The sequence below is a fragment of the Epinephelus lanceolatus genome, chromosome 5 (genome assembly GCF_041903045.1).
Source record: "Epinephelus lanceolatus isolate andai-2023 chromosome 5, ASM4190304v1, whole genome shotgun sequence".
NCBI lineage: Eukaryota > Metazoa > Chordata > Actinopteri > Perciformes > Serranidae > Epinephelus > Epinephelus lanceolatus.
In genome coordinates, this window is record NC_135738.1 from 11,323,312 (window position 1) to 11,340,399 (window position 17,088).

General features: G+C 45.6%; 1 protein-coding gene across 1 annotated transcript; it reads right to left on the reverse strand.

Annotated features, from left to right (window-relative positions):
• Positions 1 to 2,873: 2,873 nt before the first annotated feature.
• LOC117261965 (uncharacterized) lies at positions 2,874 to 16,476 on the reverse strand. The gene is made up of 6 exons (XM_078168314.1): positions 16,264 to 16,476; positions 15,618 to 15,681; positions 6,191 to 6,269; positions 6,041 to 6,094; positions 5,862 to 5,936; positions 2,874 to 5,725 (listed from the first exon to the last, which is right to left on the reverse strand). The coding sequence occupies exons 1-6, from the start codon at positions 16,474 to 16,476 to the stop codon at positions 4,261 to 4,263; spliced, it is 1,950 nt and encodes a 649-aa protein (XP_078024440.1). The 3' UTR covers positions 2,874 to 4,260.
• Between the last annotated feature and the right edge of the window lie 612 nt (positions 16,477 to 17,088).

Here is a 17,088-nt window from a genome sequence, read left to right on the forward strand (position 1 = left end):
CACATGCATCTGAGTGTTCTGATTGGTCACAAAGGACTGGACCAACCCCTTAAGCGACTCGTGGGTGAGCACTGCTGCATTTTTGGCGTTAAGTGTGACACCCTTGCACTTGACCTGCGTTTTACCAAGTTTTGTGCAGTAGGCGTAACACTTTGGACCCCCAGACACAAACTCTGTGATATAATCTTCCTCTGGGAGCCCGCACACATCACCGTCATTGATCTCGTCGGTTAAGTCACCCAAGTATGAGCCTAGAGGGGGAACCCAATCACCTGGGCTGGACGTGAAAATGACGCTGTCCGTGTCACAGTACAGCACACGCTCCTGTAGCCTGTCCAACAAGTCATACAGCATCAGCCTAGCATAGGCGGTGGTCATAGCCCCTATGAACACATTCACATCATTCACTCTGGACGCCTTACCATCTGCGTGACACCACTGGACAATGGCCACGTCATCGGATATAAACCCAAACTGACGCACGTCATAATGGTCGCTGAACATGAGCTGTGTGAATCTCTCCGGTTCTGTAATTAACTCGCAGGAGGGCATGTTACTCCGCATGCTGAATCTGCCCCACAATGAGTTCAGGAGAAGCTTGTTACAATTCCTGACCGCCTTGTTGACACAGATTTTGTCAGCATCGAGTAAAATCCCCTCCTTTTCATGGTAGTCGCGTATGTACTGGGCTTTTTCTGCAGGAGTAGTGACATGCCCGGGGTAGCCTGACGCCTCCTGCTTACACTTCAAAAACGTCTTGACATATTCCTTGAACAATGTGTCTGTCTTGTTTGGGAAATGCCACACTTCATCAATGCAGACAATCTGGTACCCCTTCTCGACAGCTTTCTGAAGTTCAAATGAGACCCACACACCTGACAGCTGTCGCTCGGCGTCAGTATGCGCACAGACACTGGTCTGGTTTAACTCCTCAGCACACCTGCCACACAACGGAAACATGAGCCTTTTGTGACACCTGTAGGGTAGTACGGGGTGGTACAGACCTCTGGGAGGAAGCACGGTACACTTTACAAACCCGAAATAATTTTCTACCGGACCAAAATCTCGGTGGATAATTTGAGGGTGTCCAACTGGGTATTGTTTTTTTGACTGTACAGTAGGATACAGGCTTGTGAAATCGTAGTATCTGATTTTCTCATCTGCGTTATCAGCCTTGTGGTACATTTTGATGGCGTTTGTACGCCCTCCAAAAAGGGCTTGTCGTGGGTCGAGGCGTTCTTTGGGCCTGTAAGTGTTGAGGTGCGCCTGAACAGATGGGTCTGAACGTTTTAGCGCCTCCCACTCACATTCCCACATCACCACCACACGCAGACCATGCACGCTTTTCAACGCTGATATTTTTTCACAGAATGAGTGGTACAGACTGCCATAGGGTTTTTTGGTGACAGGATTCACTTCGGTCTGGACGCAACACTTGACACATCCGTGAAAAAAGCATCCCGCAAACTCGTAGCAGGTGTTTGTGGCCGTGTTATACCCGTCCACAAAAAACTGCCCAAATCGGTGCTCACCGCGGTTCAAAGCGTGTCTAATCTCGGAGCCTTCTACCTTGGCCACGTATTCCAGCCACTGCATAGACACCTCAGAATAGGTTTTATTCTGCTGGGTGTATGCGCCTTCATACGTGAGGGCGAGGGTGTCTTTGGGTAGAAAACGCGTTTTGAAAACGCCCATGCAACTCGACGCCAGTGTCGTAAACGCGAACGGGTCGAGGTCTGTGCACCTGATAAATGTCTCACGATAAATTAGACAGGCCTTGCGAAGCACTTCTACATCATTAACACAGTAGTGGCGAATTTCTGTCTGGAAATCAAAGGTTTTCTCACGGACGGTGTCATACCACATCATGAACCTATGCTTGTCGCTGTCAGACATGGTGTTGTACCCGTAATAAGAGGGGTCGGGGTATTTGCCCACATAGTACTCGTTCGCCTCGGTGTTGAACTTGTGCGGAAAATACCCCTTCTCCATGTCCTCAAAACCCATGGCAGCCGGTGTCCTGGATAAACGCATGGGTAGAAAGCTGAAAGAATCGATCCAGCGTTGCTGGAATGCCTTGTCATACATCAGGATGACCCTACTGCCACGCATGGTTACTGTGGGAGGGATCCCCTGTTGCACAAAATATTCCAGCAGTATGTAATTATCAAACCCAGAGGCGTTGTGTGCAATAAATGTGTACCCCTTATATTTTGGCTGCCGGTACCGTTTAACAAACGTGTCAACGCATTTCAGGGTGTTGAAACAAAATTTGTTTCCCTCTGTGTCCATAGCGCACACAAAGTTTGCTTCGTGCTTGCCCTCGTGATAACGCGTCTCAAAATCAAAAAATATGTATTTTGTGTGTGGGGTTTGTTTTTTCAGCGGCTGGATAAAACACTGGTGTACCGCATCGCTCTCATTTAGGGCCTCACCGCAGTGTGTACACTTTGGTGGTGTGCATTTATGCTGCGTTCTTGCCGCCTTGTAGGTTTTACCGCACTCTTCACAATATTTCACTTTGTCACACGGCGCTGCGTCGTGTTTAGAGTGAGGGTGTTTATGCTGATGATAGCAGTGTCTGGACTTGCAGATTCGTTTACACTCTGTACATTTTACAGTGGCCCCTGTGTGCATGTGACACGGTGTATAACAAACATTGCAGAGGTATTTACAAACGTGCTTAAACGGTTCTGTGTATGAACCGTAACAGTAGTCACACACATAGGTACCGCCAAAGAAACCGGATTTATTTACAATCAGGTAATAATGGTCATTGTGCAGGTACATCCACACAGTGCTGGCGTGTACTGCGTCATGGGTTTTGTAACACTGTAGGTGTTTACGCCCTGAACCATGGTGGAATACTACGATTTTTAGGTTTAAGTGATTTTCAAATTTTGTGATATCAGAGAGCGACACCTTGTGGGTTTCATCAAATCCTACAGCGCTATGCAGTTGTTTAGCATACTGCATTTTATCAGCGGCAGACAAGCTTTCATTAACAAAATGGGCGAGACAAAGAGAGAAACAAAGACTGTTCTGAGACCCATCGTTTTCAGGGTTATACAGGTGCCTTCCCTTCTTGGATAAAATTTCATCATAAGGGACGCTTCCTAGCCTCAGTCTAGAGCCAGCACCACTACTACCACGTGCCACGGTCACAACAAACTCCAGATCATCATCTGTCAGCGACGTGTCATTACTCTGCACAACTTGAGAGATCACCTCCAAAAACTCGTCAGCGTTATATGCGTTGTCAGAGCTTAAAACAGCTTGCACATCGCTGGCTAGAGATGGTCCTCTCAAAACCACATTTAATACACTACCTGCAGGAGAGTCCTCTAAGGCTGCACCAATCACGCCTGACAACCTCTCTCTAACACTGTCAATTGCCTGGGTGATATTATCAAGACTAACGTCTCTGAAATCGACCCTCTGGCGAAATTCGGCAGCGTTGAATCTAGGTATGTCACGGACACACAACTGTGCACCGCCTGTACTGGTAGACGGCACAGCGGGTGTTCCTTCTACCGGATTTCCTGCACCGTGTTGACAGACCATAGAGTTACTCACAGAACCGACAGCAACATGTTCAGCAGAGACCCCACGATCACACACATTCACACCAGAGACCCCACGATCACACACATTCACACCAGAGACCCCACGATCACACACATTCACACCAGAGACACTCACGGCCCCAGAACCGACAGCAGCATGTTCAGCAGAGACCCCACTATCACGCACACATTCACACCGGAGACACTCACAGTCCCAGAACTGACAGCAGCGGCATGGTGAGGCTATATTATCATCACTGTTATTATCATTGTCACTGTTGTTATTATTATTAACACCGATTTCTACAATAACAGCAGCATTAGATGTAGCGGGAGTAGCAGCAACACCAGAACCTGAACCACATGCGTGTGGTGGTGATGGCGATGATGATGAGGATAAAATTCTGTCTCTTAAAAACAGCGCTGTTCTCTTCTCTATCCCCCGCATTCTTTTTAAAATGTATCTGGACCAGCGCATAACACTGCTGTGGCTAGCCAATACATCTGGTCCAGAGGGTGTGTTAAAACGTTCCCTAACTGTACCTGTCAAAGCACGCCGCCCCTCTGTAGTGCACTGGGACGAATCGACATTATCAGTAAAATGTGTGCTTTCGTCATCGGTGTCATAACGACCATCCCGACCTGAGTGCTCATTCGTTTTTAACAGTTTCCTTGGTGGTGCCATTATCTACGTCTACTTACTGTGTGTTCCTGTTTTTCTACACAATGCGTCTACTAGATTATTTATTGATGTTGTGGTTGTGTGCTGTAGTTCAATTAAGGTACCGACGCTCTGTTTAATCAACTGTACCTGTGTATTAAGGGCTCTGTAGCGTCGCTTGTTAGTTTTACTGTTCCTAATCAGGTTTCGCCGCTCGCTTGCCAGGAGGAGGTATCGCGTCTCGGCAATTCTTTTCTGCCGCTGTTCGCGCTTGATTAACCTAGCCTGCTGCCTGCACCTGATTTTGAGCAAAACGTTCTCTCTTGCTAGAGCAGCCTCTGGTATGGGAGAATCAGAGGGTGAGACAGGGTCGGTAATAGGCTGAGGAGGAGTAGGTGGAGGCGGGGTGGACGGCGGGGACGTATGGTTTACGACACTCTCAACACCGGCATCAACAACCACCCCTACTGAAGGAGACAGGGGGAGAGGGACAGGAGGCTGAGGAGGGCTGGAGGGCGGGGGCGTATGGTTTACGACACTCTCAACACCGGCATCAACAACCACACCTACTGGAGGAGGCAGGGGGAGAGGGATAGGCTGAGGAGGGGTAGTTGGAGGCGGGGTGGAGGCTTGGCCTGGATATGCGTCAACAAATACCACGCTCTCATCAACAGCATCAACAACAACACCAACAGCTGATGGGGGAGGCCTGGGAAGAGGGATAGGGGATGGAGGGGGGAGGAGGACCCTGGGGGGTAGCGGCGGGGTGGAGGCCTGGCCTGGATATACGTCAACAAATACTATGCTCTCCTCTTCACCATTTTCAACAACAACGTCAGCAAAAACAGCGGGAGGGGGAGGAAATGAAGCGGGTATAGGTGATAATGTCAGTAAATTGGGTAAGTTACTGTGTCTGTAATCACCAGTACTGTCTAACAGGTCATCAAAATCTGGAATATAGTCATCACCTCTTAATAATGTAGGGATTGTGGGGAGATTCCCCACACACACACCTCTCCCCGCTGCGGGAGCAGAAGCAGCACCAGTATCAGCAACGCCAGCCTTCACAGGTGTACTTGTAGAAAACAGATCTTTGCTTACTTCGTGCTGATGCTGTAGGCTGGTGTCCAGTGGTGGGAAGAGCGACTCCTGCTGACTCCACAAAGCCTCTACAGATATTCCCTCGTGAAATAGCCGCCGGTGCGGAGGAGGAGGAGGAGGAGATGGTCCGTGTTCCTCACTGATCGATGCCCTCTCACGCTGCTGGGCGCCCGCTGTTCCGCCGACTTCCTCTCGGCCGTTAGAAAACGAGTTCACAGACTCCCCGACCTCGTCGAATGTGTCGTTGAAGCACTCCTCAACACTCGCTGGAGCCGGTTCTACACCGCCTGATCCTTGTGCGCTCCACGCTCCACCCGCAGATAATCCCTGGGCAACCAGTAACGCAGCTACCGCAGCGTTTGTTTCTTGCGTGGCCGTCAGCTCAGGCGGTTGAGTACTGTTTATTAAAAAAAATAAAATAAAAAAAATTACAACATTAACGTTATCATTATTATTAATATTATTATTATCATTATTAGGCTGCTATTATTATTATTTTTATTATTATTATTATATATAACGACGTGTCTTACGTGAGAAATCCTTGTCCTGACGGTGTAACCCTCTGGAAATTTTCAGATGGGTAGTCCTGGTGAATCGCCCAGGCACTGTTATGGAAAAACAAAAAAAAACGATATGTTAGCAGTATTCTGTATCCGACACATATTAGCATAATATTCATATAAAGTAGCATTAAAACATTATGTCTTACGTGTTAAACCCGCTAGAGAACTGATGGAGGGGTCTCAGCGGCCTGCGCTGTGCACTGTGGAGAAAGAGGAGGTAAAACAGATGTTTACAATGATGCCGCAAGCATTCCCCCATTAATGATAAATAAAATATATAAAGAAAACAGTCTTACGGTATAAAATCTCTAGCAGCAGAGGCTGGAGGGTCTGTTCTGCTCCTTTTCAACGAAAGTGAGCGTCTTTGTGTTGCAGCTGGAAAGTAATACCATTATTTAGCCTAGTAACACACTCTTTAAAATAATAATAATAAAATACATTCATTAGGTCAAGATTTAAAACGAAAATACATTCATTATGTTTAGAATTTAATATCAGTAATAATGAAAATAAGTAAACACACACACACACACACGATCACACACACACACACACACACACACACACACACACACACACACAACGAAATGTTATTTTAACTTACGGCCGGTGCGGCGGGGTGCAGGGGCACGGTTTTCAACTCCGGAATCGTCAGCAACTGCGCCTAATAAGAAAACACTTTTTTTTTTTTTTTGTAGTTGTAGTTTTTAGAATGTTTTTTCTGAGAAAAATTAAGTATCTAGAGAGCAATGTTATCCAATATAGTTTAGGCACGCTTACCGTTAATTGAAGCCATTGTCCGCAGTAAAGCAGTAGAAAAGGGTCCGCTGTGTTTCACGCAACCTAGCCTTTTTTTAAAGAAAATGTCCTCTGCTTGTTTCACAGAGATTTTTATACATTTGGGTAAAACATTAAGCAAGCACGACACACATCACTAAACCCTGATTGGATGTTGGTCTAGCCTTGCCGTATGATTGGCTACTGTACTTTCTTCACATGTTTTGCCCAGACATGTCTGAACATTTATTACACCAAACAGATGGTGCACAGCAGGGGGTCGTTGTAAAAAAACACCTGGGCATTCTTAATTCCTCTGATTTCGGACATCCTGGCACCACTCGCAATGGTCTGGGGTAGGCGAGGTGTTGAATCAACACTTATCGTCTCTTTCCGGTCCGGGGCAGCGGCGGGGGGGGGGGGGGGGGGGGGGGGGATGGGGGGTGGGGGGGGGTGTCTGAGGGAGGGGATTATTACGCAAGGAGGGGCTTTTGATTAGCCAATAGCTACGGTTTCATTCGGAACCACCCCCAGAAGGAGGCGCTATGTTTAACCAATGAGAGCAGGATTTCATATGACGTTTGTGGGGGAGGGGATTGGGGGAGGGGCGTGTGAGGGGGGGGGGGGGGGGGAACGCACGCACGTTTCGCGTGCACACACGCGCATTTCACGTGCACGCGCAAAGCTGGTCCTTATATACTACTACCGTAGGTGAGGGTTGGAACGTAGATCAACTGGTAAATCGAGAGCTTCGCTTTTTGGCTAAGCTCCCTTTTCACCACAACGGACCGGTTAAGCGCCTGCATCACTGCTGATGCCGCCCCAATCTGCCTGTCAATCTCCCGCTCCATCCTACCCTCACTCGTGAACAAGATCCTGAGATACTTAAACTCCGCCACCTGAGGAAGGACCTCCCCCCCGACCTGGAGTGGGCAATCCACCCTTTTCCAGCTGAGGACCATGGCCTCAGACTTGGAGGTGCTGATTCTCATCTCAGCCTCTTCACACTCGGCTGCGAACCGTCCCAGCAAGAGCTGGAGGTCACTGTTTGATGGAGCTAGGAGGACCATGTCATTCGCAAAATGCAGGGACGAAATCCTCCCGTCACCAAACCTGACACCCTCCACCACTCGGCTGCGCCTAGAAATTCTGTTCATGAAAGTTATGAACAGAACTGGTGACGAAGGGCAGCCCTGGCAGAGTCCAACCCTCGCCAGGAACAGGTCCGACTTACTGCCGGCCACGCAAACCAGACTCACGCTCCTTCGGTACAGGGACTGGATGGCCCTTAGCAAGGGGCCACCAACCCCATACTCCCGGAGCACCCCCCACAGGATGCCTCTGGGGACACGGTCGTAAGCCTTCTCCAAATCCACAAAACACATGTGGACTGGTTGGGCGAACTCCCATGCCCCCTCCAGCACCCTGGCGAGGGTAAAGAGCTGGTCCACGGTTCCGCGTCCGGGACGAAAACCACATTGCTCCTCCTCAATCTGAGGTTCAACTATTAACTGGACCCTCTTCTCCAACACCCTGGAGTAGACCTTACAGGGTAGGCTGAGGAGTGTGATCCCCCTGTAGTTGGAACACACCCTCTGGTCCCCTTTCTTGAAAATGGGGACCACCACCCCAGTTTGCCAATCCAGAGGCACTACCCCCGATGTCCACGCAATGTTGCAGAGGCGTGTCAGCCAGGACAGCCCTACAACATCCAGAGCCTTGAGATATCCAGGGCGAATCTCATCCACCCCCGGGGCTCCGCCGCCTCGGAGTTGCTTCACTACCTCAGCGACTTCTGCCCCAGAAATTGGACAACCCGCCCCCGAGACCCCTGGCTCTGTTTCCTCACTGGAAAATGTGTTGGTGGGATTGAGGAGCTCCTTCCTCTTTCCACCGCCTAACAATGTCCCCAATTGATGTCAGCAGCTCCCCGCCCCCACTGTAAACAGTGTGAGCAAGTTGCTGCCTTCCCCCTCTGAGGCGCCGGATGGTTTGCCAGAACCTCTTTGGAGCTGTTCGATAGTCTTTCTCCATGGCCTCACCGAACTCCTCCCAGGCCCGAGTTTTTGCCTCCGTGACTGCTGCTGCTGCGCTCCGCTTGGCCCGCCTCCTTCTTCAGCCTGACGGCTCCCTTCACCTCTAGTGTCCACCAGCGGGTTCAGGGATTACCGCCGCAACTGGCCCCAGCTGCCTTGCGGCCACAGCTCGCAACCGCCGCCTCGACAATGGCAGAGCAGAACAAGGCCCATTTGGACTCAATGTCCCCCTCTGCCCTCGGGACACGGTCGAAGCTCTCCCAGAGGTGGGAGTTGAGATCATCTGGACAGGTTCTTCCGCCAGGTGTTCCCAGCAGACCCTCACTGTTCATTTGGGCCTGCCAGGTCTGCGCGGCGTCCTCCCCTGCCATCTGATCCTGTCAGTTGACAGCTCTGCTCCTCTCTTCACCCGAGTGTCCAGAACATATGGCTGCAGGTCAAATGATATGACTACAAAGTCAGTCATTGACCTGCGACCTAGGCTGTCCTGGTGCCACGTGCACCGATGGACATCCTTATGTTTGAACATGGTGTTAGTTATGGCCAAACTGCGATCTGCACAGAAGTCCAATAACTGAACACCATTTGGGTTCAGATCGGGGAGGCCGTTCCTCCGAATCACACCCCTCCAGGTCCTGCTGTCATTGCCCATGTGAGCGTTGAAGTCCTCCGGCAGAACAATGGAGTCCCTGGTCGGGGCACTGTCCAGCACCCGTCCCAGGGATTCCAAAAAGAGCGGGTACTCTGAACTGTTGTTCAAGGACTTGGGTTCCAGAGCCGGAACTATGTGTCGAGGTGAGGCTGACTATATCTAGCCGATAGCACTCAACCTCTTCCACAAGCTCCGGCTCCTTCCCCGCCAGAGAGGTGACATTCCATGTCCCATGAGACAACTTCTGTAGCCGAGGATCGAACCGCCAAGGCCCCCACCTTGGTCTGCTGCCCAATCCACATAGCACTGATCCCTTCTGGATCCCTCTGCGGGTGGTGGGCCTGCAGGGGGACAAGCCCATGTAGCCGGTTTGGGCTGGGCCCGGCCGGACCCCATGGGCGAAGGCCCGGCCACCAGGCGCTCACCCACGGGCCCCAACCCCAGGCCTGGCTCCAGGGCGGGGCCCCGGTAACCCTCCGGGCCAGGTATACGAGTCTTTGCTTTTGTCCATCATGAAGGGTCTTTTGAATCGTTCTTCGTCTGACCCTTCGCCCAGAACCAATCTGCCATGGGAAACCCTACCAGGGGCAAAATGCCCCCAACAGCATAGCTCCTAGGGTCATTAGGGCACTCAAACTCCTCCACCACGATAAGGTGACGGTTCTCGGAGGAGAAAAAAAAGAGAATAATGTGGAAAAATATTTGTGTTAAAAGACTGTTTGTGTTAAAAGACTGTTGCCCTAATCTGGTTTCTAAAATATAAAATTGTGAAATATTAGAAATAAATTGATCAAAGCAGAGTGTTTTTCACAGTGTTTGGAGCAGGCAGCCAGCACAGCCAAAATCTCTACCACTGTGTGACAGAGTGCAGGCCAGAGCGAGTTGATGTCGCTGAATATGAGGCAGGAAGTATGACATGCGACCGAATGGGCATTACTACTATGGCAAGCCGTTTTAACATTTAATCGCTAAGTTTGACTATCCGAAATTACCATTATAGATATCAACAACACCATTTTGACTAGTCGTAATGTCATTGTGACTAGTATGAATTTTAATTGAAGATATCTATAACGTCATTCTGACTAGTCAAAACTACATTTACAGATATCTGTAATTAGATTTTGACTACTCAAAACTCTTCACTTTTGCCATTCATGTGTATGGGGTTCATTCATGTGTATGGGGTTTCTCATTATAGATATCTCCAGTGTAGTTGCAGATATCTGCAGTTCTTATTGCGGATATCTGCAGCTGAATTTGAGATATCTATTATTCCAGTTTAAGATATCTACAATTTAATTTTGACTAGTCATAATTCAAGTTCAAGATATCTACAACTTCTGACTATCTGAAACTCAATTCAAGATATCTAGAAAGGACCATGTAGATATCTTCAATTGATGATAATTAAAGATATCTTGAACTTGAATTATGACTAGTCAAAATTAAATTGTAGATATCTCAAACTGGAATTAGAGATATCTTAAATTAGAGTTTTGACTAGTCAAAATCTAATTACAGATATCTTGAATAAGAGCTTTGACTAGGCAAAATTATGTTGCAGATATCAGTAACGAATATCCAGTCTAGCTATTAAATGTTAAAACGGCTTGCCATATTACTACAGAGATGGACCAATTGTTGACTTGTATCAGCTAAAGTACCTAGCTACAATCTTCTGGAAATTATTTGGCAACAGCATCACATCAATTGGTACGTTCCGAATCGCATACTTTTAGTATATACAGTCAGGTCCATAATTATTTGGACAATGATACAGTTGTTGTCATTTTGGCTCTGTACACCACCACAATGGGTTTTAAATGAAACAATGAATACCTGCTTAAAGTGCAGACTCTCAGCTTTCATTTAAGGCTTTTTTCAAAAATGTAGTATGAACCGTGTAGGAATGACAACCATTTCTTCACACAGTCCCCCGACTTTAAGGGCTCATAAGTATTTGGACAAACTAACATAATCATCAATTAAACAGTCAGTTTTAATACTTGGTTGCAAATCCTTTACAGTCAATGACTGCCTGAAGTGTTGGACACATAGGCATCATCAGATGCTGGGTTTCTTCCCTGGTGATGCTCTGCCAGCCCTTTACTGCAGCCGTCTGCACTTCCTGCTTGTGTTTTGGGTGTTTTGCCCTCAGTTTTGGCTTCAGCAAAAGAAACGCATGCTCAGTTGGATTCAGGTCAGATGATATGACTTGGCCATTGCAGAACATTCCACTTCTTTGCCTTAAAAATGTCTTTGGTTGCTTTTGCAGTATGCTTCAGGTCAATGTCCAACTGCACTGTGAAGCATCGTCCAATGAGTTTTGAAGCATTTGGTTGAATCTGAGCAGATAATGGTGCCCCAAACACTTCAGCTTTCATCCTGCTGCTCTTGTAAGCAAGACAAGACTTCACTAGAATAAATACAGAGGGTTTATCACAAGATGCAAACCATTGGTTAGCCTTAAAAATGGAAGGCCAGATTAGAGTTTGTCAAAAACCATCTAAAAAGCCTGTACAGTTGTGGAACAGCATACTATGGACAGATAAAACAAAGATCAACTACCAGAATGATGGGAAGACAAGAGAAGGAAGAAGGGAAGGAACTGCTCATGATCCAAAGCACACCACCTCATCAGTAAAGCATGGTGGAGGTACTGTTATGTCATGGCCATGTATGGCTGCCAGTGGAACTGGTTCTCTTGTATTTATTGATGATGTGACTGCTGAGAAGAGCATCAGGATGAATTCTGAAGTGTTTGGGGCTACATTATCTGCTCAGATTCAACCAAATGCTTCAAAACTCATTGGACGATGCTTCACAGTGCAGATGGACATTGACCTGAAGCATACTGCAAAAGCAACCAAAGACATTTTTAAGGCAAAGAAGTGGAATGTTCTGCAATGGCCAAGTCATATCATCTGACCTGAATCCAACTGAGCATGCGTTTCTTTTGCTGAAGCCAAAACTGAGGGCAAAACACCCAAAACACAAGCAGGAAGTGCAGACGGCTGCAGTAAAGGGCTGGCAGAGCATCACCAGGGAAGAAACCCAGCATCTGATGATGCCTATGTGTCCAACACTTCAGGCAGTCATTGACTGTAAAGGATTTGCAACCAAGTATTAAAACTGACTGTTTAATTGATGATTATGTTAGTTTGTCCAAATACTTATGAGCCCTTAAAGTCGGGGGACTGTGTGAAGAAATGGTTGTCATTCCTACACGGTTCATACTACATTTTTGAAAAAAGCCTTAAATGAAAGCTGAGAGTCTGCACTTTAAGCAGGTATTCATTGTTTCATTTAAAACCCATTGTGGTGGTGTACAGAGCCAAAATGACAACAACTGTATCATTGTCCAAATAATTATGGACCTGACTGTATAGCAGCTGCAGGCCTGCACACATTCGATCACCAGCGATCAGCACACACTGTATGCCAGTTAGTTTTCTGTCCAATTACATCCCGATTTGCTTTGATGTCATACAAAAGTGGACAGTGATAATCTCACGAGAGCAGGGTGTCCGAAGGGCATGATGGGAAACGCCTGGCTCTCACCTGATCTAATAATTTCCAGATTTAGACTTGACTCAACAATATGACGTTTTAGATAAACCTTTCATTTTTGTTGAATTTTTAGAGATTTAGATGTTATTTGTCTGATTTGAAAGTTTATTCTGTTCACAGAAAACGTGTTACTGATGGTGACGTTTCTTAGTCAGAGACTGAATACATTCATCAAACTATACAGAGTCTACTGTATATTAACATTGGACTGTTTTAATTATTGAAGTATTTACCATCACAGAGACTTGTGGTCAGTGGGATGTGAGGATTCTTGAAATAACATCTGTACAGATGTGAAGCCCTGACTGGATCTGACTGATCTTTATATAAGCTGTTGTCTTGTATTTTTTTCCTCTGAAAATATTTAATATTAGTCAGACACATTTTATTTAGCCTGTGTAGTTCAGGGGACAGGTCAAACTGCAGCAGCAAAGTGATATGATGTTGACTGGAAATTGAGGTTGAACCATGAACATAAATTACACAAATTAATCTATGATAATTAAGAGACTGAGAACAAACTTACATATGAGTCTGACAATATTCTAATAAATCAACATCAGATCTAACAGGATGTGAATGTTTTCTGTGACTTCCTGTACAGACTGAAGGCTGCTGGAAACTGCACAACTTGACAGCGGCTTTTTGACACCACCTCCTGCTGCAGCTGCCTGATGTCGTCCACTCTCCAGGTGAGGCACAGTTCATCTCAAACGAGCCTGCTGTCTCATAACATTACGCCCTGAACTTTGACCCTTTTGCTTTTATATCTGTTACTTTGGAGAGAAAACAAACGCCACTCACTGAGTTCTCCAGAGACGGAGATCGACCCGCAGAGCTCTGCTGTTGTTACTTTGCAATGTGTGTCATTTAAAATTATAACTGCACAGATTGTAGATTCAAACATATGATATTTATGACAGTGAAATTACATCTGCAGATCTGTCAGTTGTTTTTATAGTTATGTCCTATTGTTGTTTGTAATATTTATGATTACTGAAACAATCAGTATTCCTGTTATTACCATTCTACTGGTCATCAGTTACTTGAATGCGCTGTCTTCCATCACTGTGACTTCTGACAGCTGTCAGTCAGCTGTCAAGCCATCATCTGTTTGTGGGTCAGTGGGTGTCGCTGCACAGAAGATTGTGAGTTGGACTTGCATACTACAAAATCAGACCGGATGTAGTAGAACATCCTGGTATTTTTGGCATACTGCATTTAACAGATTATGTGTAGGGACATACTAAATCTTTTTGTGGCATACTGGAACGCACAGATATACAGAATGCAATGTGAATGTTAGTTGGATTAGTTGCAGTAGTGGGCATGTGCTGACCATGCACGTAGCCTGTCACAGTTATAACGAATCACAGTTTCATCACGGCAATTGGTAAGTATTTCTGTTTCTGATTCTAGATTTCCAAAGCATTTACCGTAAAACTTGGTGTATAAGTCGCACTTTTTTCCCTTTTTTTTCATCTAAAAAGTTGGGTGCAGGTTATAGACCGGTGCGACCTATAGACCAAGGTAAATGCTGACATAGGTAATTTGACCCACAAGATGGTGCTACGTAGTAATTTAAACTCATTCGTTTTTGGGATTTGAGTAAGCATGTATAGTTACAGCCCACACTGTAATAAGGTACTGTAATGCTGTCTTCTTAAAAAAGAAGTTAAACGTTAATTTAAACTCATTTTTATGGCTCAGATGTTGTTATACCATAATTTTATTTCCTGAAGAGGTTGTTTGGAAAATTGCAATCTGAAAAGTAACCAAAGCTGCTTAAGAGGTTATTGTGTTTTGAATGTGTTTCAAATTAAAAATAAAGGGAAACAGTGTAGGAATAACTTGTATAACGTTTTTATTAACAAATAGTAATATAAAACCTTGTTTTCCCTGTTTGAGACCTTAAAAAATAGACTGCGACTTATATGCCAGTGCGACTTATATTCTGAGTTTTACGGTATTTACCTGATAACGACTAACTGTTTGTAGTCAGATGTCAAATATGGTCTGAAAATCTCTTAAGAACCTCTTTCAGGGGGTTGAAGTATTCAAGTTTGAAATGAAAAATTTATAAGACCCCTGGTGAGATACGTCTGATTTAAGGAGCTTAAAACACAGACAACCTGTTTGGGTGAGACTCAAGGGTCCATTAGAGGAACTGCAGTTTTTATTCCACACACCGGCTTCATTTTTTTAGCCTCACAGGTTGCTGCTTGGTATACAGCCACTTTCTTCTTTTCTTTTTTTTTTTTACCCTCAAAAAAAAAATCACAGACACATTTCAGAAAGTTATAAAACAGAAAAGTGAAAGTTTCATTTATTGACAAATGAATCTTGAAACAAGGTCACAAACCTCGCAGACAGGAATTTAATAACACAGTCTGGCACTCAAACTTGACGGCAGACAGCAGTTAAGGAAACATGGTTCAGTTCCATTTAAGACTCTAGTAACATCCAATGAAAATTTGTATCGTTTCTGCTTGAGGATATGAGTAAAAAGATATAAAAAGAGAAACCACAAACGCCACCAAACCACAGCAGCAGACAGCTCTAATACTGTTTAAATTCAGCCATAGTAGGGGCGATACGAATTAATCTGTATAGCCACAACAGTGACTGTAATAATGAAAATAATGACCATGATGCAAACCAGGACTGCGGCTATGATGTTGAGACAGTGGGCAGTGGAGCCGTAGTGTCGGGCACCCTCCAGATCTCCAATCACCTTCCGGTCTCTGGCCTGGAAGGACCAAAGCACATTGATTTTAAAACTGGATTCATAGATATGCTCGACCTCAAGGGAACCTAAACTGCTATTGTTGAGCATTGACTTAATCTTATCTCCTGCAAGATTTTTGTCTTTCATGCAGCAAATACAATTATTTCACCCATTTCCATCAATTCTCCTTTTCACCATACATAGTTGTCTTTGCTGGACACTGTTGAAGATGGAGACTTGCAGCGAGAACAATTACAGAGAGTTTGCAACACATTTAAAGTCTTTTTTTTTTGTCTTTGTTCTTTTTCCTCGTTCATGTTTTTTTCATAACTTCTTTGTGTTTCAGTAGTTGTTTTGTAATTTCTAAGTCGTATAATATCTTAAGTCTTACTGATGAATACTTCTCGTCCCCCAGCTGCCTGTCCTCTGTGTTTCGTGTCATGGTCGAATGGAGGTCTGTGCTTTAGTCAGTAAAGCGTTTCCTCTAACCCTGTCTCTACTTTGTAAAATCTGCTCTTTGAGATGCAAGATTTGGCTTACATTCTTTTTGTTCAATATTCTTTGATAGGCAGCGACAGAAAATTCCTCATGAATGAAACTCACCTTGATGGAGAAGACGAGAGCCGCTAGTCCAAGGCAGGGGCAGCATGAGTAGACAAAGCTGCAGAGGGACCAGATGATGTGGTCCTTGGGGGGTTCGGTGGTGACGTTCACAGTGGTGTGCTGAACCACTGAATGTCCCCCAGGCTGTCCAAGGCGCCCATCATACCTCCCCTGCAATGGAACAGCCTCAGGCGGGTAAACTGCTGGATTCATCGCTGACAGCTCAACTGTAGTTTGAAGTGAGGGGCTGCAGGAAGGTGTGCAGGATCTCATCTGTCTCTGTAAATGTCAGTTTTCTTTTAAAGCTTTTGGTATGCACCATTATCCCCCAGTGGAATGCACAAAGGAAAAACAATGTGGGGGGTGGTTCTTTTGTTGAAGTAGCAGATTGATTTACGGACACCACACATCCTGTATTATTTCCTGTTTAGTATGAGTGGTAAAGTGTGCCTATGGTTATACTGACTACTAAAACAGAGTATTACTAGGTGTACATGGTATATAGAATTAGTATATTGTAGGGATGATAATGATTGATTGACAATGGATTAATCGGTAGTTAAGAGTTTGATCAAACGTGAAATTGAATCAATCAATAGGCTGAGCAGTGCTCTCAGAGTATATGCAATATGTTGCTGCCAGCTTTGATCAAGGAAAAACACATTTGGTCAAGAAAAGTGCTTACAATTTGCAACCCTCGTGTGTTGTATGGATTTGGGATACAGCCTTACTCGTTTGAGGGTGATAATGTAGAGTTGGATACATTTGGATCAAAGAGTGTGTTAACGCCTGGTATTAACATGCATCCTGGGTGTATCGATCACA

What these genes read in the sequence shown, in the direction of transcription:
- LOC117261965 (XM_078168314.1), bottom strand. Translation starts at nt 16,476, where the DNA reads ATGAATCCAGCAGTTTACCCGCCTGAGGCTGTTCCATTGCAGGGGAGG. An exon ending in CTCTCGTCTTCTCCATCAAG is followed by an intron (nt 15,682 to 16,263) that starts GTGAGTTTCATT and finishes TGGTCCTTCCAG; the next exon opens with GCCAGAGACCGGAAGGTGAT. An exon ending in GCTGCTAGAGATTTTATACC is followed by an intron (nt 6,095 to 6,190) that starts GTAAGACTGTTT and finishes CTTTCTCCACAG; the next exon opens with TGCACAGCGCAGGCCGCTGA.